The sequence below is a fragment of the Podospora pseudoanserina genome, chromosome 2, assembly GCF_035222485.1.
Source record: "Podospora pseudoanserina strain CBS 124.78 chromosome 2, whole genome shotgun sequence".
NCBI classification, from domain to species: Eukaryota; Fungi; Ascomycota; class Sordariomycetes; order Sordariales; family Podosporaceae; genus Podospora; species Podospora pseudoanserina.
This window is the reverse complement of record NC_085921.1, coordinates 1,931,387-1,953,851: the sequence shown is the minus strand read 5'-3', so window position 1 is coordinate 1,953,851 and position 22,465 is coordinate 1,931,387. Positions and strand designations below refer to the sequence as shown.

The 22,465-nt window shown below is 52.8% G+C and overlaps 6 protein-coding genes across 6 annotated transcripts; 5 read left to right on the top strand and 1 right to left on the bottom strand.

The window, feature by feature from the left end:
- Window positions 1-1,355: 1,355 nt before the first annotated feature.
- Window positions 1,356-4,202, top strand: QC764_204450 (uncharacterized protein; the record flags this gene model as incomplete). Its single annotated transcript, XM_062944146.1, has 4 exons — window positions 1,356-1,396; window positions 1,446-2,326; window positions 2,381-4,022; window positions 4,173-4,202. The coding sequence occupies 3 exons, from the start codon at window positions 1,356-1,358 to the stop codon at window positions 3,694-3,696; spliced, it is 2,238 nt and encodes a 745-aa protein (XP_062802942.1). The 3' UTR covers window positions 3,697-4,022; window positions 4,173-4,202.
- Window positions 4,203-6,817: 2,615 nt separating this feature from the next.
- On the top strand, window positions 6,818-9,086 carry QC764_204440 (uncharacterized protein). The gene is made up of 2 exons (XM_062944145.1): window positions 6,818-7,151; window positions 7,215-9,086. The coding sequence occupies exons 1-2, from the start codon at window positions 7,111-7,113 to the stop codon at window positions 8,296-8,298; spliced, it is 1,125 nt and encodes a 374-aa protein (XP_062802941.1). The 5' UTR covers window positions 6,818-7,110; the 3' UTR covers window positions 8,299-9,086.
- A 1,420-nt stretch (window positions 9,087-10,506) lies between these two features.
- QC764_204430 (uncharacterized protein) lies at window positions 10,507-12,048 on the top strand (the record flags this gene model as incomplete). The annotated part of the gene is made up of 3 exons (XM_062944144.1): window positions 10,507-10,997; window positions 11,065-11,206; window positions 11,260-12,048. 3 exons carry the CDS (start codon window positions 10,507-10,509, stop codon window positions 12,046-12,048), a joined length of 1,422 nt encoding a protein of 473 aa, XP_062802940.1.
- A 662-nt stretch (window positions 12,049-12,710) lies between these two features.
- On the top strand, window positions 12,711-13,202 carry QC764_204425 (uncharacterized protein; the record flags this gene model as incomplete). The annotated part of the gene is made up of 3 exons (XM_062944143.1): window positions 12,711-12,797; window positions 12,863-12,940; window positions 12,993-13,202. 3 exons carry the CDS (start codon window positions 12,711-12,713, stop codon window positions 13,200-13,202), a joined length of 375 nt encoding a protein of 124 aa, XP_062802939.1.
- A 407-nt stretch (window positions 13,203-13,609) lies between these two features.
- QC764_204420 (uncharacterized protein) lies at window positions 13,610-15,142 on the top strand. The gene is made up of 2 exons (XM_062944142.1): window positions 13,610-14,643; window positions 14,713-15,142. The coding sequence occupies exons 1-2, from the start codon at window positions 13,692-13,694 to the stop codon at window positions 14,781-14,783; spliced, it is 1,023 nt and encodes a 340-aa protein (XP_062802938.1). The 5' UTR covers window positions 13,610-13,691; the 3' UTR covers window positions 14,784-15,142.
- On the bottom strand, window positions 14,880-22,216 carry INO80 (putative DNA helicase ino80). The gene is made up of 5 exons (XM_062944141.1): window positions 21,635-22,216; window positions 20,704-21,606; window positions 20,054-20,410; window positions 15,664-19,981; window positions 14,880-15,600 (listed from the first exon to the last, which is right to left on the bottom strand). Exons 2-5 carry the CDS (start codon window positions 21,385-21,387, stop codon window positions 15,428-15,430), a joined length of 5,532 nt encoding a protein of 1,843 aa, XP_062802937.1. The 5' UTR covers window positions 21,388-21,606; window positions 21,635-22,216; the 3' UTR covers window positions 14,880-15,427.
- Window positions 22,217-22,465: the final 249 nt, after the last annotated feature.

Here is a 22,465-nt window from a genome sequence, read left to right as displayed (position 1 = left end):
AGTGAAAAGCCCGCTTATTCGGTTGTACTCCCTAGGCGTTAGCTATGGCAGCCGCATCGCCCGTCTGTGATGGGGAAGCACGGCTTTCGTGTCGCCTTGCCATCGGCCAGCCGCAGGTCAGCCGCTGCAGGAACGAAGAGAATCAGAGTCATGAACAATACGAGTGCCTTTCCACAGCTGGAGCTGTCTCTGTTTGACTCAACTAATACCGTGCATTCATCGCTGTGCCCGCCATGCTATTTTTCCATCGCTCGTGGCAGACATGCGGGTGTATTCCTTTCCACGTGGAGGTCGGTGTATCTTGACTTTCTGCTAGCATTCTTCGCAGTTACTATTGTCGACGCTAGGTGAACAGAGATGGATTGTTCCGTGATATATCTCGATAAATGGCAAAGTTGGGTATGCGTCGGCAGACCACAGCCAATCTTGACACCACATGTCCTCTCATGCGCGTCGACTGTGGCTGTCCCTGACACCTAGCAGCTACCCCTGCAAAAGACAAGCCAACCCTGTATCAAGACATTCCGCTGGCAACGACGAACTGCTTGTTTAGATCCCAGACTTCTTTTCTAGAGTCTGTGACATCTACTCTGAGACCAACGAGCAACCAAAATCGTTTCCAGCCCCCTTTTCTTACGAATACCGAACGTCGAGCCGCGCATGGTACAACCAACCAGCAACCCTACTCGTCATGTAACAGCCATCATATAACGTTGAAAAATCTTTTCGGCTATCTCGCATTCCCTCCCGGTGCAGTGCGCACGCCACCGGTAGTATATGCGGCCGTGAAAAGCATCGGGACGGTGCAGCTGCATGCAAACGGGATTCAGCAACAGCTGAATGGCTCGCTTGCAGAGGACTCACCAGGATTCCCCGGGTCTCTGTTTAGTCTTTTCCCTTTCGAGGCTGTTTTAATGTCACACAAGGCCGTCTCCAAAACGTCCTTTCCTTGGCGAGATCGGTTTGCCTTTGGCAACGGTCGAAGGTGGCGCACCGTGGAAACACTCACGACGCACTCCAGGTGCGTCCTTTCATACCGACGGATCAATACATTTCAAGCCACATCGGTCTGGCTCCTTTCCCAAATGAGTGCAAACATGAGGTTGGTGACATCTTGCTTGGACCGGGGTTGTTCCTATGATGAAGGGCAAACTCGGCCGTTGACGGGGGCACAGCTCTGACCAAACAGGAGGATGGGAAACGAAACATGTTGCTGGTTGTGGAATGATATAAGAAGGTCATGAGGATGCTTTTTGCGATGGTTCTCTTCTTCTTCAGCCAGCAGGTCGCTTTCCTCCGTTCATTCAGAGGTGCCGCTACGTTCTTTTAGCATACGATAAGGCTCTACCGCCGCCATGTTGGGAGGTATTCACTCGTTGGCTCTGTTGAGTCTTGGGTATGTTGACTTCTTCAACTCGCATGACACAGTAACTGATCTTTAATAGCCATGCCGTTGCTTTAGCGCACATTCCTGTTGACCGCGGACATGTTGTCCATGCCGAATCCACAGAGACCGTTACAGAAACAGTGACAGTTCGCATCGGCTCTTGCACCCCTACCTATGCTACGACCACGGTCACAGTCTATGGCGGTTGCTCTTCATCCCGTGCTGCTCCCACTACGACTTCCTGCACACTTGGACACACGGTCTCCAACCTTCCAGGAAGCTCCTCGCTATCCTCATCTGCATGGTTCAACCACACTTCAACACCCCTTTCCACCACCGGCATCGTTGGCCCGACTGGTGGGACAGCCCCGACAGGAGGCACAACCTTGCTTCCATCATACGCAAACTCGACCTATGTCTGGAGTAGCCGCACCAGTCTTCCTAGCAGTGGTACTGCTCCCTGGGGTACTGCTCCCTGGGGCACTGGACCCAGCGACTCACCTGCGTCTGCTACACCAACAGGTCGCTGGAATACCACTGCTCCTGTGGTGCCAACTGGAGTCAGCACAGCACCTATGGAGACATTCCCTTCCATCACGGATGACCTGACGTCGACTATTGCTGCCAGTGTCTCCTCGGTTCCCACTGGTTCCAGCACAGAAGGCGTCGATCCAGTTGGGACCACTTCTTCTGTGGCCACCGAGCTGCCGGTGACCTCTGAAGTCGACTCGACTAGCTTTGTGACTTTGACCTTGACGTCGTCCATCTTCGCCACAGTCACGGCGCCCTCCACTTCTCGCTGGATTCCTTGGCCAACAGGCACTGGTGGTACTGGATATCCCTTCCCTCACCCGAGCGGGACTGGTATCTGGAGCAACCATACCTCTGGCGCCCCGTACTCGTACCAGCCGAGCGTGACGTATCAGACGACATCGTCAGGTACGTGTTGCACGATGACTTCTGTGTCAACATCAGTAGCTAACTCATTGGTAGTTCGAACAGGTTCAGACACCGACACTTACGAGCCAACATACATATCCTCAACCACAGTCAGCGAGGTGATTGTCACTCCTATTTCGTCATCTCGCGGCTTCACGGCTCCCACGTCGTGGAGCGTGAGCACCCTTCCCAGCTCTTCTGGTGCCGAAACAAGCACCTATGATCCGATCTCCGAGACCGAGCCGGGCAGTCCTTCGACATCGATTACTGGTCTACCCAACTCCTCGTTGCCCACGGTTGCCCCCTCGTCTGAAGGCTCTGTAGCTACGACCGGAACCAACGACCCTGTGCTGTCCTCCTCTTCTGCTCTCCCCACCGACAACACGTCGATCAATGGCTCTACTATACCGACTACAAGAACATATATCGAGCCAACATCGTCGGAGCCGACCATCTTTACAACAGGCACCGCTGACCCTATCCTCTCTTTCACTTCCACCCTCACTTCCAGTGCCACATCTCGGCCTGTTTTCGTCAACACTACAACGACCAGAGCTGATACTTCCATTCCCACTTCGAGCACCACCAGCAGGCCTGTTTACGGCAGCTATACCTTCTCTTTCCCTTCTAGCTTGAACCGCTCTTCCACTGTCTCGTCTGGCACGGCCGGTGTCGACCCTACTTACACCACTGGAAGCGTTGATCCCACTGGAGTAACTTCGTCTTCATACACCACCACTTCAGCCTCTTTGTCAGAGACTGTGATTGTTGACCCAACAGCCTCGCACACCACCTCCTTCCCCTTAAGTGAGACTGCAAGCGTCGACCCCACTGGAGCCTCTACCTCCTCTTACGCCACCTCTTCATCTCCCTTGTCCGAAACAGCAGTTGTCGACCCAACAGCTTCTTACACTTACACCTCCACCACCTCGGCATCGGTCATCGACCCCACAGCGTCCTACACCTCCTCAGCCCCCATCTCAGAAACGGGATCCGTCGACCCAGTCTTCACAACTTCCACTTCCAGCATTCCCTTCTCAGAAACTGGCACAACCGAGCCGACACTTCTCCCATCTACGTCATCCCATCAATACTCCAACACAACCACACCCGCTACTGAAACCGCCTCTGTCGACCCAACTGGTGTGACCACAGAGTCCAGTGCCGCCCAACCAACCACCTTCTCGACTCTGACCGCAACCACCACCACTACTACCTCTGACGAAACAACCAGCACCCCGACTGAGACGCCTGAGCCTGGGTATGGATATGGAGGGGGTTATGGCTATGGGTACTGGAATCGGTATGGAGCGGCGAGGTGGGGGAGGGTGAAGGCTGCTGTTGAGGGGAAGGGTCATCCTGGACATTAGCACAGTCACGGGGAGAGAGTGCAAGCTTGTGAGCAGGTTGATGGTAGAGTGAAATTGGGGGGGAAGTAATAAAGAGAGAAAATGGGTAATTATCAGGGCAGTAAAGAGAGAGATTGAGATTTAGATTACTATTCTTTGGAGATATTTTACAGATTGGAATTTACTTTGTTCTTGTTCTGATGGTTGATTAACAGTTGAAGGTTGCGGCTGTTTGTTTTGGCCCATCATTGTGGGTTTGTGATGGGGGGTGGGGGGTGGTGTTTTGTTTGATTTGTTGTTCTTTCGTCTGCTCTTTTTCTGTTCTGTTATTGTGATTGAGTCAAATGGTAGGTTGCTCACTCTCTCTCTCTCTTTCTCTCTCTGCCTTTTTGGTGAGGATTGGTTCCAGAGAACTTGCTCTTCTGTCTTTTCTGTTCAATGCTGTTTTGATTATTGAATTTTGTGGTGTTCCTGCTTATACAGCTCGGTCAGTCTAGTTCATCGATGACCTTCGTTACCTTACGGCGCCATATTGGCTTGGGCAGTCTATTATTCCTGTAAGCAGCACACATTGTCACATTTCCCAAAGGTCTAACTAGGTACCGCGAATTTATATAGCAACCTTTTGTATGACCGTTCCAATCCTTCTTCAACCCTAACACCCAGGTGCTTAACTTGAGAGAGGACTGAACAAAATTCATCCCAGCTTAAGAGAACGGTTTCTGGAGATAACCAGTTCTTAAGATACCAAGCTACAAAAAACACAGACATAAGGTCGTGTTGTTATGAACAATCGGCGACCGACTTGTGGGTTTCCACAGTCTTCTAGACTATCACCCCGAGGGGAACGCGGCGGAAGTCTAGCAGCTTTAACAGCATCACTGCAAGCGACTCTTGTTACGCGGCCGGTACCTCACCCGGTATGGCATCCCGGTCCCGGGTGTGTACCCCCGGCCTCGCTGCCCCCGGGCCTAGCCCGGCCATCCGTCGATGTCTGGCACCCCAGCCCCCGGTCGCCCGCCCGCGCCGGCCGGTCCTTTCTCTTTTCTCTTTCTTCCACCCCACTGAGACTCATCATGCCGCCAACACCATCCGATCTCCCACCCACCCGACTTCATCAAGTTCCCACCAGCAGCCACCATGACGAAGTCACCGTCGACCCTCTCCTGCTCGCGCGCGCCAGGCCCAGACACGTGTCTCCCGTGTCTGGAGCCGTTCCGCCGGCAGGACGAGGCGAGGTGCATTGAAGACTTGTTTGCGGATGCCGAGAAGGTGTGCCGGCGCGAGCATCCACACCCTTCGGGTGTCAATCTCTTTGCGTCGGATTGCGTGACAAAAGCATGTCTTGAGTCGAACCTTCCACTGTTATGCAGCGAGCCGGGAGCCATAGCTGACTTCTTTAATGCAAAGTATTGTTTTCACTTTGTTGAATATTTGATCAGAGAGCATAGGGTTGTGCATTGCTTGCAAACAAGTAACAAGTACGACCAAACACCTGCCTGGAAAGCATCTGATGTAGTGGCAATGGGAAGTAAACAATGAAGCCGAAGGAATTCACCGTCAGTCCGCGTTTGCCTTGTTTGGACTGGTTATTTATTGTGGCCCTGTGAGTTTCACGTTTCTTCTTGTCGCCTATTCTCCCCTTCGATCCATCCCTTACATCTTTACAAACTCACATCCTCGTCCACCTCCATTGGGAATCATCAAGTCAACAACTATGACCTTCGACAACCACGAGTGTACTTTTGCACCGGGGCTGGATACTTGTATCCAATACCTCGAGAACTATTTGAAGCGGAAGGACTTGGACAAGTTGCTCAATTTCTATTGTGTTGAGAAGCTTTTCTGCAAAGAAATCGAACCAGATATCTTTTCGAACCCCCAGTTCCGTTGTGGTGCATGACCCTGACGGCATGAACATCTGCAACAGTCACAACATCGCTGCCTACCAAGTATGCTTCCACTACTTCAAAGCGAAATACAACTGTTTTATGTCATCGCTAACTCATCCTTTGCTCACAGATCCCTCTTGTCATGCGTGGAGACGCTTTGGACCTTCACGCACTTGTCAAATTTGCCCACTATTACGATTCATACAAGTTCCGACACTCCAACTTTCGTCTCAAGTGCGGTCCAATTGTCAAAATATGTCAATTCTTAATACCTTCAGTCCCCATCACCCCGCTAACGGCTGTTCTGTTGTACTTATCTAGGCCTTCTCACTGGCTTCCTGGTGGCCGTTCGCAAAACACTCGCTTCAGCGCGCGATTCACCCAGAAGCTCGGAAGATCTTCTTCGTGAGCAAACGAAGCTGAGCGCCATTCAGTTTCTGTTCCCAGCCGGTCCGATGCGCTGTAAAGCCGTCGCCGAGTGGGAATGCCGAAATGTCCTTCGCCTCCTCCCTGGGGATGCTGGCTTTTTGGAGTGGCGTAAAGCCAAGACTCAGTTTCGAAGGAATCTTTGCGTGATCTTTGACGACAAAATATATGAGGATAATCCTCTTGAACTGGGTACTTATGAGAGTCATGACTTCAAGGAGATTGCCGCGGCTTTCCTGGATGCCGAGTGCCCTCCCGTCATGTGGGATACTAAGTTGGCATGGAAGTCGACAGAGGAATACCAACGTAGCATGAGGTAGAACGCTCGGGTTGGGAAGGGAAGCCGAGACCTTGTTAGATACCCAGCTGGCAAGCTAAAGTCCACAACCTGCTGGGATGTTCTAATACAAACCTTCTCCATCCCAGATTTCAAATATCATCATCCCGGATTTCAAAAGGTCAGCCCACTGCAAAGTGTCAGCCGAGCCATGTAAGAAGTACCTATAGACCTTCACCAAACATATGATGCAAGGTAAAATAAGTTGTTCTTCGTGGAGACAAGGAGCAGCCTCCTTTCTTATCCTGGCTCGCGAGCTGAGGGCTTGTTCGGCTTTCCACTCGACCCAACGACCTCCACAATCAAAGTCCCGGATATTAACAGTTCCATCATTTGATGTGTCATCGAGTGCGTGGAGCCCCATGGGGATAGCAGAGTCGGTCCGTTAAGGTGCAAGGGGGGCGGCTAGTTCCGCCTTCTTTTGACGACACTTCATACCGTAATGGCATGAAGCCGAGAGGCTAGAATGTTGTGTTAAACAAAATATGTAATGACAATAAAAAGATCTGGCTTTTTCATCAAGATATAAAGAAAAAACTGTCGAACCTGGTCGACATCTTGAGATGGTGTTCTCTCCATGAGCTCGACGTCATCCCGGGTAGTGGGGTCTTGATACGAGTCCATCGCGGGGGTGGATTCTTGACTCAGCACCACAGCTACCCCGCAGACAACGACGACTTTCAATGCTCAAAAAGGGGCTTTTAATTCTGAAAGAAATCCTATCTGAAAGGTATTCCGAAAGAACCAAACTTTCCATCAGTCTTAAACACTAATCTCACAATGACCGAAAAGCAATTCAACGTTGGCATCGTCGGCTATGGGTTCGTCTCTCCTCCTAATCTCCATACCCAACCCTAACCCAGCGGCTAACCCACCCCCTCCAGCCTCTCCGCCAAAGTCTTTCACATCCCTTTCATCCAACTCACCCCCTCCCTCAAGCTTCACTCTATCGTCCAGCGCACTCCCAAGCCAGGCAACTCCGCCCCAGAAGACTACCCTGACCTCAAGCACTACACTGCTACCGAGGATCTCATCGCCGACCCAGACGTCGACGTGGTGGTCCTCTGCACCCCACCAAACACCCACTACCCCCTGACCCGCTCAGCACTGCTCAACAACAAGCATGTCCTTGTCGAGAAGCCGTTTGTTCCCACCTCAGGCGAGGCGGATGAGTTGACTGCTTTGGCGAGACAGCAAAAGCGGGTGCTTTGCGTCTATCAGAACCGGCGATGGGATTCGGACTTTCTTACTGTTCAGAATCTCCTCAAGGAGGACAAGCTGGGAAGAATTGTCGAGTTCGAGACGCACTTTGACAGATTACGATTGACGGCTCTGGCGAAGGGTTCGACGTGGAAGGCGGGGCTCAAGATGGACGAGGCGGGAGGGGTGTTGTATGATCTTGGCTCCCACTTGTTGGATCAGGTGTTTGTGTTGTTTGGTATGCCTGATGGCGTGACAGGGAGATTCGTCAACCAGAGAGAAGGGAGGCTTGTCACTGGGGATGGGACCGATGAGCAGGAGCCGGATAGTGTGACTGCTATCCTGAGCTATAAGAACAAGGGGTTGTTGGTCTTTGTTCGTGCCGGCGTCGCCTGTGTCGAGACCAGACAGATGCGGTTCTGGGTCCGGGGTACCAAAGGCAGTTATCATAAGAGCGGGTTGGATCCTCAGGAGGATCATCTCCGAGCCGGTGGCAAGGCGACTGACACCGACTTCGGCAAGGAATCGGAGGACAGATTCGGGAGGTTGTGTATCGTCGGCGGTGACGGGAAGGTGGAAGACCAGGTTTGCCCTACTGTAGAGCCGGAGACATATGTCAGGTTCTATCACCTGTTTGCGAAGGCTGTTGCAAGCGGAAAGGAGGAAGGTGTACCAGTGCCTGCGTCACAGGCGGCGCAGGTTCTGCGAATAATCGAGGCAGTACGAGAGAGTGCGAAGACTGGGAGCGAGGTCACCCCGCAAGCCTAGTCCTTCGATCAGTCGAAGACCAGAAAGGAGTAAATGCCAGGTTGTCTCAACAGAAGCCCCTGGCGTACTCGGGCTAGGGTTTTAGATACCGACGAAAGACCCGCCCTGCCGGCTGACCACAACATCATCAGCCAAAGCCAGATCGGCATTACACCCACTGAATTTTACCAGCTCCTTGCGGCATCTTTCAATTGCTATGGTTTGCCATTTCATCACGCTCTTGTAGAAGAGGACAACAGACCTTCCTTTTTTTACGTCCTCGAACAATTCCTGAATCAGCCTCGCTCTATTGGCCGTCTCATCGTGCTTTCGTCGCTTGACAGCGTCGTGGTATCTCTTGGTCAAGTGCGCCTTGATTATCTGCTCGGTCCACTCCTCTTCCCACAGCCTCTCCAGCGACAACATCTTCTTGCGATGATGTCAGGGACATTCGAGGCCCTTGTAGAAGACTGTTTCGCTGTCGATGAAGTGGTTGGGCTTCCTCCCGCCACCTTGACAAGTTACTCCGTAACAGATCCCACTGAAGCGGTCGGCATAGTTGCAGCAGATGGGCTGTTGTGGGGGTTTGTGGAACGATGGTTTGATCCTGCAGGGTCGTCCTTCAGCTTGGCAGCCTTTGGTTTTGTGGCACAGCCAGCGGGTGTTCGTGTAGTATGTGCACATTATTCGTTCAGTACGACGATGGATGGATGCCGAAGGTGTGTGGATACTGGGGAGAGGGGGCGGCAACATTCAAGCTTGAGCTGGCGGAGGTTGCGGAGGGTGGCGGAACTCAAAATCGACACCATGTTGGAGATCCCTGGTCATGAAGTCATCGCTCTGTCTTAGGTTTAAAGCGGTGGCTCTTTAAGGAAGCATCACGTTTCCGATCTGGCTTAGTATGCAAGCCCTTTGCTGTCTTTTGCTCCATACGATAAAAGCACCCTTGTGTTGCTCTGTATTCCAAACAATCAAAACAAAAAGCTGATGTGAAAAGCTCGGACGATCAAAACCTTCATACTCTTTCCAGGATGGTGTTTGTTTTATCTTGGACAAGTAGAGCGACACTCGCTATTAGGGGATCCGAGCTCAATGATGACTTAAGAGCAACTGGCTACCACGCAACGACACGACGTCTAAGGTAGTCATGCTTTCTTCCTTCATACAACTTTTGTCATCAAGAATACTGTGACAATTCACTCCAAGAAAATCTATACTCGAGTGCATATAAATTATAATGAAGTTGATAATGCATGGTTCAGAAACGATGTTTATGAACGGTTTCGGTTTAGGGATTTTTGTACCGAGAATATCGACTCCTCAGATTTCATATTCATCAAGGTAGCCGAGGAGAACAGTCCAAAGTTAGATGACAATCGAACTAATAGCATAACATGCCACCAGAAGCTTCATAATCGTCTCGGAACATGAACCTGTATGCATAAGTGCCAGGAGTAATGGTTACTGACAAAGGTCAGAATGAGCAAGTGCGAGAGGGCTTGGAAATTTCAGTCCTCTTGTACACGCCAAAATTTACCTTTTTATTTGGGTAGCTCAACACTCATCAATAAAGTTTCATGGTCAACCCCCTTCTAACAAACACTGGTCACAAGTAAAACTGAAATGTTGCTAATTTCGCTATCTTATTTTCGAAAGAGTGTGACCTTTTGAGCGCTTAGGTAGGCACCTTAGGCTTCACAGACGTCAGGTAGTCTTACAGGAGACTGGATCCATGTCACCATTTGATCGTTGGCAGACCTAAGGTAGACCATCTCATTAGATGGGTCCCATGGAGTTTTAAGAAACCTGCTTCCGGGTTATGCTTAGGTACCTAGTTACTCAGTCTGGCGGGTCATCTAAACTGGTTTACAAGGCCAAAGAGCGGAGTTCGACGTCAATGCCCTGCTTTATGTCGCGGTTCTCGACAACCCCGTATTATTCTCTCGTAACCCTGAATATTCTTTCCAGGCCTATTGTACTCGCTTCCCCCCTCAGAAGTGAGATCACCCCGGAATCTGTTCTCAGACATCACTTTGACCTGTTCTTTTCCAATCGGTTGGCAGAGTTACCCACAGATCGCCTGCCACTCATTGTTTTGGCAACACGCTAAGTTCATCAACATTTTGACCACTCCAATGCATTTCTCCTCAGTTCTCATTCTCACACAGCAACTTGCTTCTTATCAAAAAATATAGACACCTCCTCCAGCTCGAAAGCTAGATAGCTACAATGGATTATCTCAAGCTCAGCGAAGATGAGGCCTACACCCTGGCACCCCTGCCGGCCGCCATTCGACACGGCCTGCATGCTGTTGCAACTCTAGCTTTCCTGAGCTTCATTTTTGTCTTCGCCCTTTTGGTGTACCTCAGCTGGAGATTCGTCAAGTGGCATATCAGGCAACCCTCGCAAGAGGTTTCAAGCCTACCAGCTTCAAATCTCCAGGTTGATGAGGCAAAATTCCACGAGATGCTGGCGATGTCGCGGAGTTTTACTGTTTCGGCGGAATCACAACCCACTGAAGCCGATAATGGGATGCCATCACGACCGCAAACTGGCTTCTGGAATCGAATCAGAGCCAACCCCCCGAATCAGCTTCTCGTTCTCATCTACAACCTTCTTTTTGCAGATTTCATGCAGGCCACGGCCTACTTCATGCGTGCTCGATGGCTAGCATTGGATGAAATTTACGACAGATACCTAGTTTGCAAAGCACAGGCCTGGTTCCTGTCAACTGGGAATCTCGTTTCAAGCGTCTTTGACCCCAATTGCGGCTCACAGCTACCTTAGTATCGTCAGGAATTTCCGACCGCCCTCTCGCGTCTTCTACCCAGTCCTCGTGGCACTCTGGTCGTCTGTATACGGAATGGCTCTCTTGGGAATTGCGATATCTGGTGGTTCGTCAGATTTCTATGGCCAGGCAGGCGAATGGGTATGTGGCTTCGCCTTCTTTTCTGGCACTTCATGCTGCTAACGCCAAATCAGTGCTGGATCACCTCCAGCTATCAAGAGCTTCGTTTGTACCTCCATCACCTATGGATCTTTATTTGTCTTGTGGCCACAAGCGTGATATATCTCGCCATCGTCATTCATCTCTTGACTCACCGCAAGCCCATCGCTTCAAGCTGCCAACAAACCTCGCCCGGTACCCAGTATGCCACACAAGAGCAGAAGCTTGGCGAGATAAGCAGCTTTCTGGCATACCCGTTAATCTACATTCTCTGTACCGTGCCAATCGCTACAGCCAGAATCGGATCCATGGTCAGACATGAGCCCCCGGTCCTCTTCTCCAGCGTGGCAGGCTCTTTGCTGGCTTCAGCAGGATTACTAGACGTCCTCCTGTACTCTCTCACTCGGAAATCCATTGTCTTCTCTGGTCAGAAACCACCCACTCAAGACACAGGGCTGGAAACATTTGGATTCATGGCAAGCTCTCTTCGCACACCACATGGAAGAGCTTTCGGAAATATGGTTTTTATCGAGGGTGAAACCCAAACCCACAGCGGCTCGGGCATCAGGCGACTCTGGGGATGGGTTTGTAATTTGTGGAGGACAGTATTTCCAAAGCGTTCCGAAAGAGCTTGGAGGGACAGGCTTGCGAGCGTGGAAGTTCCTTTTGGGCCGAGGACTGAACGCGGGCAGGCGGATTGGGACAGCTCGTGGATGAGCTTGGGTGTGGACGCCTCCGAGGTCGCGTGGAAGCGCCCCCGCGCGCTGAAACCAGAGATCGGATGTGAGACGACAACGCGTGTCCACACGCAATATCAAGGGTGAGAGAGTCGGAAGGGGGCGGCTGCAAATGCTGCCCCAGAATACCCGGTGAAGGGAGAGCAGAAGACGCCGGCTGGAAATGATTGTGTCGAGATAAATGAATAAAAATAGGTACTTAATTTGACAGATTTTGCTCTCAAAAATATCTTGACAACCAACTCACCTCGACAGGCCACCTGCCAATAGCACCATTCAAGTTATGGTACTTTTTCCCAGCTGTATTGACACAATGAAAGCTTTCCATCGGTTTTAGACTGATTATGCAAGCAAGAACGTTTCAGAGGTAAGCCAGATCGACGATCGACCGGCACTAGAGCAAGAAAACAAGACGCCGTTTGCTTTCACTTGCTTGCTCAACCCATGGCTATGGGTCTAACGTCTAGCTGACCGTTAGCCGGTGTCGGTGAAGACCCAGCGGGCTCTGGACACTTGAGCTGAGTCATGGCAGCCCTGTATCGTGGTCAGCCCTACGGGGACTGTACTGACTTGATGGGGTGGCAATGCCTACAAAAGATCATGAATCCATGCCCCAAATCCAAGACGATTAGCATCGGCATCAAACAGTCTCTTCAGTCATCTCGCATCAACAAAGAACACTACTTAAGTCTCTCTCCAAGACTCTATCACCGCCGCAAGATCGCCTCAAAAGCACATCACCACCGGCCATGCACTCCCTCATCCCAACCGTCGCTCTCCTCAGCCAGTCTGCTGCTGTCTTTAGTGCTGCTATCCCCAAGCCTGCTCCAGCCGCAGTAAGTCCTTATTTCAGGCGCTAAACCATGTTTCATCCACAATTCATCACTAACCGTTACACTAGGCTCCGGTCCCACTCATTGTTGACAATGCACTACCTCAGGCTGCTGTTACTCAGCAGGTGAAGATTGACGAAGAGCTGGTAAGGAAATCCCATTTCCACTATTACACCAACAGGTTCTGATATTCCACAGGCTGTCGAAATCATCGAAAAGACCCTCGCCACTCTCGTCAAGTCTGTCACACCAACTACCGTGGCCGCCAGACAGGCTATCAATGACATACTTCCTCCGAACTATTTTTGGCCTCCTTTCTTCTCCCCTCCCCAGATGCCCAACAGCAACCAGACCTTCAGCCCTTACTGCCACTTGAAGACTCAGGAGGAATGCAATCGCATCCTGTGAGCACAAGAAAATATGGAAAAGTCAAAAATGGCATGGGAAAAGGATGGTATTTAGGAGCAAGGTTGTGCTGGACTGGGAAATGATAGACTTTCAGGATATAAGACTACGGACTACTGAGGCATATCGACATGTATCATGGGTATCCCAAGCCAAGGGTGAGGGTTCTACCAGTCTGGTTGAACCAGTGTGTCCAGAGCCGGGCAGGGTCCGTGGCATCTTCTTCCTGTACATAGCTAGCGCTTTTAATTCTTTAAATTCCGCAATACACATTCAACAGGTGGCTTTCAACAGAATGTCCGGCGACCTTGATGTTGTACTCGGTAGTGCACTTTAACAAGCTCGGGTTAGGGTTTCACAAACTAAAGGGCTGTTGACCCCCACTCACCTACCCCCACTAACAAAACCTTGGCAGAGCACCAGCACCACATCAACATCGTCATCACCAACCCCAACCCCGAAAAGCACAACACACAACAACCATCACCCGCCATGTCAACCACCACAACAATAAAACAAGATGCAATTCCCTACCTGGAATTTCCCTCCCCCAACCGGAACAACCCCTCCCGGAAACAATGCTTGGTTTTCTTCATAACCGGCAACCCAGGCCTAGCAAGCTACTACACGCCCTTCCTCACCCACCTCCGCCACCTCCTCGACACGCTTGAGTCGTCCAACAAGGCCGCCTACCACATCTACACCCGCAACCTCCTCGGCTTCTCCGACCACGACCACTCCCCTCCCTTTGGAACCACCCTCCCCCCATCCAACCTCCCAACCCAACCCTTCACCCTCGAAGACCAAATCATCTCCCTAACCTCCACCCTTGTTTCCCTCAACACCCCCACCCCCTTCACCTCCTGCATCCTAATAGGCCACTCAGTAGGGGCCTACATAGCAACCGAAATCTTCCACCGCCACCACCTCACCCCCTTATCCGCCTTCCTCAACCTGACTTCAGCGATCCTCCTCTTCCCAACCCTAACCCACATCGCCCGCTCCCCCTCCGGCCAAAAACTCTCCTTCATCGCCTCCCAACCCCTCTTGAACTCCTACACCCACATCCTCGCCAAATCCATCATCAACTGTCTCCCCACCCCCATTGTTTCCCTCATCCTCTCCAAAATAATGAAACAGCCCCCCCACGCTCTATCCACCACCCTCAGCTTCCTGCAGAGCCAAGACGGGATATGGCAGGCGATCCACATGGGCAAAGACGAGATGTCCACCATCACCGAAGAGAAGTGGTCTTCCGACCTCTGGCACTTGGCCGACGACACAGAGCACAACGGAGAGAAATTTTATTTCTATTTTGCAAAAAAAGACCACTGGGTCGCCGACGAGGTGAGGGACGCGTTCATTGAGCGGAGGGAAAAGGACCAGAACGGGAGGACGAAGGCAACGATTTGTGAAGAGGGAGTGCCGCATGCTTTTTGTATACGTAAGTTGCGAAAACGGATGGGGAAGAAGAGGGGGGGGGGGTTGTACGCTGACAGAGGGATGAAACCAGATCACAGCGAGACCGTAGCGGAAAAGGTCGGGGTTTGGATCCGAGAGATTACCGGGTCATGGACTGACTGAATGGGGTGCCAGAGGAGAAGCGGTGCCGAGGGGTGATAGATGTAAAGACAAACGGTAGAGGGTGGGAGTCATAGTCACAACATAGAGGGAAAAAGATCGGAAATATCAACTTCATCTTCATCGTTGTCTTGAAGTCTTGAAGTCTCAAAAATGACCACCTCCCACCATCTACCACCCCAACAAGCCGACAAACTAAATCCCCAACTCCCCCATCTCTCCACTTTTGTTCCATTGCCCACACACAATTCCCTTCATCAGACACAACATCTCATCCTACACAAAACCACCACAGCGGCATCCACAAGAACAAGACACAACATGAAACAAAAGTAATTATTCTACAGAAATACAACAAGAACATCTTTAGTTGACCCTTCCACCCATTCCTCATTTGTTATCCGCTTGCTGCCTCTTGAGCTGACCTGAACTCCTCTCCCCAGCCCCAAGTACCATTCCCGTTTTTGTGTCTACCAGTGCTCTTTAATGAACTGGGCTACATACACCCAACAACCACGTATGCTGTGTGCAAAAGAAGAAGAAAAAGAAAAGAAGAAAATCTATACCGGCGGGGTGCGTAGACGGCGGCTTGGTCTTGGTACAGGCTTATTGTTACCATATTGTCCTGCAGGTGAAAGAGTAGGTGATCAAATATCGATCTCGCCATCAGCAATCGCCAACCGTTGTTTTGTTGTCTTGGCTTTCTTGCCGGTGGGAGCACGCTTGGTGCGTTTTCCAGGGCGGACATCGGCGGCGTCGGCTCCGGCGGCGTTTGGTGTGGCTGTGCCGGAACCCTTGTTGTCATCAAAATGGCCCTCGCCTGTAGAGTAGATATTGGTCAGTTCATGGGCCTGTAGAAACGGCAAAGAGAACATGGACTCACCTTCGTGATACATCTCATCCAGGCTGGTTGGAGCATCCGCCCGCTTCCGCTTGCCACCACGCTTCTTTTGAATCTTGTCGTACTCCCCGCTCTCGAGCAATTCCTTCTCGCGGCGTTCAATCATCTCGGCCTGTTCATCATCCGCAAGCCACATGGCAATGTCGCGGTTCCGGTTCTCGGGCGCCCTACGTCCAGAGAAGTCGACACCGGCGCCACCCGCCGACGAGCCGCCCGTGATGACGACGCGCTGCACCTCTTCCTTCTGCATGGCACGCTTGCGGATGCGCTCCTCGATGGTGCCGCGCGTAATGAGACGATAGACGGTGACCTGCTTCGTCTGACCAAGACGATGGGCACGATCCATGGCCTGTGAATCAATGGTCGGGTTCCAGTCAGAGTCGTAGAAGATGACAGTATCGGCCGTGGTTAGATTGATACCAAGACCACCAGCACGGGTAGAGAGCAAGAAGATGAAGATCTCGGGCCGGGTTTGGAAGTCCGACACGGTATCTCTTCTGTCTTCCAGCTTGGTTGAACCATCGAGGCGGCAGTACTTGTAGTTGCAGTAGGTCAAATACTCTTCCATCAGATCGATCATGCGCGTCATCTGGAAGTACAGCAGCACACGATGACCGCCCTCCTTCAGCTGCCGCAGGAGCTCGTCGAGCTTGGCAAGCTTGCCCGAATCCGTAATGAAGCGGCGCATCGAGGGGACCGCAATGTTGGTAAACCGGGTCTTCTCCTTGTCTGGCGCCGGCAGGAGTGCAGGAGGCGGGTATCGCTCGATTGGGATCTTTTCGGTGACGAGCGCCTTCTCTTCGACGGGGGTGGGTCCGTACAATGCCTTGCGTACCTGAGGGTTGAAGAGGATGTTCTCACGCTCCGCAACCGAGCCGCGGCCGGTGCATGAAACCTCGATGGGCGGTGCAGATGCGCGGGGCCGGCCGGCTTGCTCAAGTCGTCCCAGTCCGATATCAGCGTAGTTAGCGCGCGCCACATTCATGAGGTCGCGAAGGACACCTTGCTCAGTGATATCGGCAAGAGGCTTGCGGTCAGTACGTTGTTGAATCTGGAACAGAGCATGGACCGGAGTCCAGTTCTCGTCTTCTGTATCGCGATAGAGGACGTTCATGTTCCCGAGCCGGTTCTTCGATGTTGAAAGCGTCACAGCTCGCTCGAACAGTCCTCGATGACTAGCCTGGTAGGCTTCTTGCGGGCTAGCGTCCGCAAATCGAAGCCATGAAAAGTGATCGGCATTCGAGACGCTATCACGAATGTTCTCCGGTGTCCAAATGTTCAACAGCTCGCCAGTGTACTTTCTCCGGAAACCAGCAACCGCGTTATCAGGCCCGGGCTTGTCCAGGCGCCCGCCCTCTTGCCACACCAAGCGGGGCAAGTCGTAGTCGATCAAACTGCGAACAGAGTAACCAACTGATACGTTTGTGCCCTCTCTGACAAAAGAGGCCGTCTCGGCAAAGTAGCCGAAAGAGAATGGCGACTTGGTATCGGCCCTCTCGAAAAGATCGGGGTGGTTGCAGACCTTTCGGAACTGCATAACGAGATTCATCAAGCTAGAAGAATCGTCGTCGCCCATGGTCGCCTTCTCAATGAGGTCAAGAATGCTGATCTGGTTGCGAAGGCTCGAATACAAGGCACGCTGGCGGTAGGTCAGATCGCAAAAGACATCGAGTTCAATCTTGTCGCCCAATTCCTTTTGGACATGCTTCTTGACACGACGAAGCATGAATGGCTTGAGAATCATGTGCAAACGCTTCAGCTGGTCCTGGTTGAGCTTGGTGTTGCTCTGCGCATGAGATTCGATGTCCTTTGAGAACCATTCGCTGAACTCGTCGTGGGAGTCAAACAAGGACGGCATGATGAAATGCAAGAGGGCCCAAAGTTCCTGCATGTTGTTCTGAATAGGAGTACCGGTCAACAGAAGTCGGTTGCGGCAGTGGAAACTCAGCAAGCACTTCCAACGGGAACTCGAAGAGCTCTTGATGGCTTGGGCCTCGTCGAGGATCATATACTGCCACTTCATCTTTTGGAAATAAGCGACATCGGACACGACAAGCTGGTACGACGTGATCATGACGTGGAAAGCAGCGTCCTTCTTGTAGGTGGTGTGCTTTCGATCCCAGAACTTTCGGAGCACCTTGCGGTCGGCAGCGGTGCCCCAATATGGCAGCACCTTGAACTCTGGGACGAACTTGGTGATTTCCTGTTGCCAGTTGTGCAGAGTAGAAGCCGGCGCAACGACAAGGAACGGACCCCAAATGTCGTACTTCTCGGCGAGGTAGGCCATGACAGAGATGGACTGTACAGTCTTGCCCAGACCCATTTCGTCGGCGAGGATGCCGTTGATGCCTTGCTCGTACAGATTGACGAGCCAATTGAGACCCTTGAGCTGATATTCCTTCAGCTGGCAGTTGAGCAGCTTCGGCTGGTCAATCTCCACATCGCCCATACCAGTGGGGTTCTGGAAGTTCATCTCTCCATCCTCGTCCAGGTTGGCGTCCTTGTTGAAGTCCCGCGCCTTCTTTTGCGCTTCCTCAATGGCGTTCTGCGCATTGGCCATGGCCGCAGCCTTGAGGGTCGATTCATCGGCCTCGTCGAAATCAAGATTTTCAAAGTTGGTAACCTTGGAGCCAACCGGACCAGTAGGCTCCTCGATATCAAGAGACGTTTCGGGGATTTGGTTTTGGTCCGCATCAGCAATCTCGGGTCGGTCCGTGCTGCGCTCCACCTCGTTTGTCTTGATCTTCTTGCCAATGAAGTGAGAGTAGATTTCGGTCTGCGAGATCAGGAAGTTGAGCTTCCTCTTTTGACGAGCCGCTTCACGGTCGGCTTCCTCCTTCTTCGCGTTCTCGAGCTCCTGTTTCTCGGCGGCCTTGCGGAGGTCGCGCTCCTCGCGTTCGTTCCGTTTCCAGAAGCCCATCATGTCTCTCATGACACGCTTGGCACGAGCTTGAAGGTCTTTGGTACCCTTGTTGGTGCGGAGCTGCCATCGCTTTGCTTCCTTGGACGCCAAAATGGCGGTCTTCTTGAGGTTGGATGCCTTGGTGGAATATGAGTCAGTGGCGAGCCTGTAGACCTTGTTGACATCCTTCCGGGCAAGGTCACGCCAGATCTGGTCGTAGATCTGGTTAAAGCCCTTGGACTGGAACCGCATCTCCAACGGATCCTTTGGCTCCTCGACCACCTTTTCCTTCTTGGAGTCCTTGGGCTCCTTGGTTTCCTTGTCCTTCTCGGAATCGGTGACGGGCTGTTTGGTGATCTTGAGTCGAATCTTGCTCGTCTCCTCCTTGGTGGGAAGCTCCTTCCCGGCATCGAGAGCGGCCTGGGCAGCTTCGGCACTGTCCTTCTCTGCCTGCTTCTGCTCCTTGGACTTCTTGAGTCGACCACCGGCGCGACCCTTGCCCTTGGCCTTGCCAGGTTCCATGTTTTCGGCCTGGAAAGTCGCCATGGTACCGCCCTCGAGATTGGGCTCGAGAGCGCTCGAACTGCGGGGAGGACCTTTGAGGCCATTCTGCAAGATGTATTTGGTCTGCTGAACTTTCTTCTCGGCTCGTTCCGCTTCCTTCATGTACCGCAGGCGCTCTGCCTCGCTCTGGGCAATAGTGGCCCGCTTGAGAGCAGAATTCTTGAGCTCGAGGGTAAGAGCCATGGACTTCTCCCGACGCCTCTTTCGCTGCATGTCCTTCTTCCGTTCCTTCTCCAACTGGACTTCTCGCTGTCGCACCTCTTGCAATGCTTCGTCGTAGTGAAGGTCATCGAATCGCCGTTTCCCAAGATCGGCATGCAACTTGAGCTTGAAACCTTGCGACTGGGCCAAGTCATCTCTGCGCGCCTGCTTGTGGCTGAGATCCAACTGGGCCAGCTCCAGTCGGCGGCGCTTGCTCCGTCGTTGATACTCTTCAAATTCATCTTCCCATTTGTGTTCTGGTGGGTCCCAAGAGTCGAGCTGCTGCATTTCCTCTTGAATCTTCCTTTCTTTGTCGGCAGAGAAGGACTTTTGCTTCGTAAGCCCGTTGGCCGATCGTTTCGCTGGAAGTCGTGGACCGGAAGCCGGGGTCTCGGGTTTGGACGCGGTCTTTCTGGACGCCTTGGGCGTCGACTCGACACCCTTCATTTCGGAAACACGCGACTTGATGGTCTTTCTTGGCTTTTTCTCGCGGTCAGCCTTGTCGACGGTTCCGGTTCTTTCCACTTGGATGGGGGTATCGTCGGTTGTAGATGGCGAGGTCGCTCTGGGTCGCGAGACAGGTTCGGAGAGGATGTTGGAAAAGGACATGACACCTGCGGCACGACTTGGAGTCTGTATTGGCGGTGGGTAAATTGTTAGCTTGAGGCTGAATCTTATTTGATGGAGCAAACGGTCCCAACCTACACCTGAGACGCCCTGGCCCTTAGATGATGATGGGGTTGGGGACCCGCTCCGTGCGAGGACAGGCAACGCAGTTGGAGTGGTCCCGTTGATGGTGGAAGGGGGCATCTGGCTGTGCCTCAGACTGGGCGATGAAATGGCACCAAGTCGAGCCGATGCAGGTGCTGATGGACTGATGGATCCTGCAGTGGGAGCAGGATGGTACTGAGAGACGGGACTTCGTGAGAGGGATGAAGTCGCATGGGATGCGTAGCTGGCGCCGTTGATGATGCCGCCCTGGTGGTTGCTGGCGGAGGATGTGGCGATGTTGTTCGCGGTGTAATAGTCGGATGATTGGGAATAATTGTACGAGTCGCGAGCCTGGAGTGGCGTGGTGTAAAAAAAATTAGTCGACGTCAATCAAGCAGGCGCGGGCTGATAGGGCTTGGTTGGGTGGTGAATGCTGAGGTGAAGAGGGTGTCGCCGGCCAGGGCGGGAAAAATTGTCAAGTGTTGATGCAGCGATTGGGGAGGGAGACGCGATGATATAATATTAGGGAGATGCAAAAAGGCAACAGGGCGGGCAAATTGCACTTTGCTCTTCAATGATGCTTGGCCGTGTCTGGGAATGGAATGGTTTTGGTATTTTGGGGAGGGGGCCCAAAGCTTACTTACCTTTGGTGTCGAGCTCTGCGTCGCGTTGCGCCAGGAGGAGGAGCCCGTGTCCGAAACCCTGCGCTCGCGCTCTTTCTTTGTTGAATCCGCCGTCGGGTCGTAGAAGCTGCTGCCCGCCGACTTTTCGAGAACCGGGTCGCGATTGTCTCTGTCTCTGCCTCTGTCTCGATCACGATCTCGAATCTCGGACGAGTAGTACACGTGCGGCGCGTGCAGCGGCGATACGGGCGGCGGGTGTTGTTGTGTCGTCAATGGCGATGCAATGGCCGGCGGTGCCTGCAGCGATGCCGACAGTGGTGGAGGCGGCGGTGGTGGTGGTGGTGGGAAGGAGGCTGCCGAAATCGAGGCTCCTGCCACGGGATTGCTGAGGATGGAACGAGAGCCCGAGGGATGGTTGCCAGGCGAGGTAGAGTAGGGGTTCGGGGTGTGATAGTCACCTTGTGTTGGTGATCTTAGACTGAAGGACGAGTGCGGCCGTGGAGGCGTGGGTGCTCCGGGGGTTCCTGGCGGCCCAAGAGCTGACGCTGGTTGCGAGGCAGAGCTCACTGGATTCAAGATGTCGCGCAGCCCTCCACGCGGTCCGCGATCTTCGTTTGCACTGCCGCCGCCATTGCCATTACTGCCGTCCTCGTCAAAGTGAGGCGGCCGTTGCAGCACGGTCGAGAAGTGGTCCCGCCCGTCCATGGTGCTTCTGTTACTGTGTAGTTTTTACAATTCATGTGCATTCATCGACACTTTTTTGCCCACCTAGCACGCGTCCCGTCGAGGAATTACGAAGCTATCGGCAAGTCTGTTTAAACTAAAGAAAAGGGTGACCTGCACTCTTCTGGCTTCTGACAATCTGCTCTAGAGAGACGGCTCCGAGATCGCTAGGGGGGGAACAGGAGGTCAGCGGCAGTGTTGGCGCAGATGCGGGCGCGCGGATGCGGGCGCGCGGATGCGGGCGCGTGGATGATGAGGGTATCGCAACGAGATCGGATGGAACACCGGGTGGGCTCGGGGTTGGTGAGAAAAAAGAAGGTGATGGGTGAAAGCAATCACCAAAGGGGAGAAAAATACAGGGCAATCAACAAAAAGCTGGGCGCCGATGGGAGCTGGACGGCGACAGCGACAAGGGTATGATGTGGTGGAGGACGATGGTGGTTATGATGGCGGGGGTGATGGTGATGGGAATGGGAATGGACGAAGGGGAAGGAATGGTGTTGGGTTGGAGATGAATGGATCCATGAGCCAGCAGCGGTGTTGCCAGACCCGACTGCTCATTCTCGATTTGGCCACATCTGGGCTTTTGCTGCGTTGGTGTGTGCAGCAAAGTCTTCCCCCCAAAATCCCCTTTGACAACCCGCTTCCTCGCAGCTCTCGCGAAGGTGATCCATCCATCAGTGGTCCCCCCCGTCCCCCCAGAAAAGCAGGCCCCCCAGGCGTCCAGCCAGATCGAGACAAGCTGGTCCCACGCGCTGAAAGACGTCAGCAGGGCTCCACTAATCTGACACCCCCTTCCATGTTAGTGTAGGTCCAACAGCCAACCCCTTTTATCAGATAACAACGCTATAACCACCCCCTCCCCCATGCCCAGTCAGGGGTGCTGGCAAGGAAGTCCCATTTCAGCCCCGGCGCGAGGTATCCGCCTGCCGCTGCTGCAGTTGCTCCAGCCATGCAACACACACCACAGCGGCACTGGGAAAAGTCTCACCAGACACCAAAAGAATCCGAACCGGCATCCCAAGATCCGCCTGTTGATGCCCAAAACTACAATCAATTG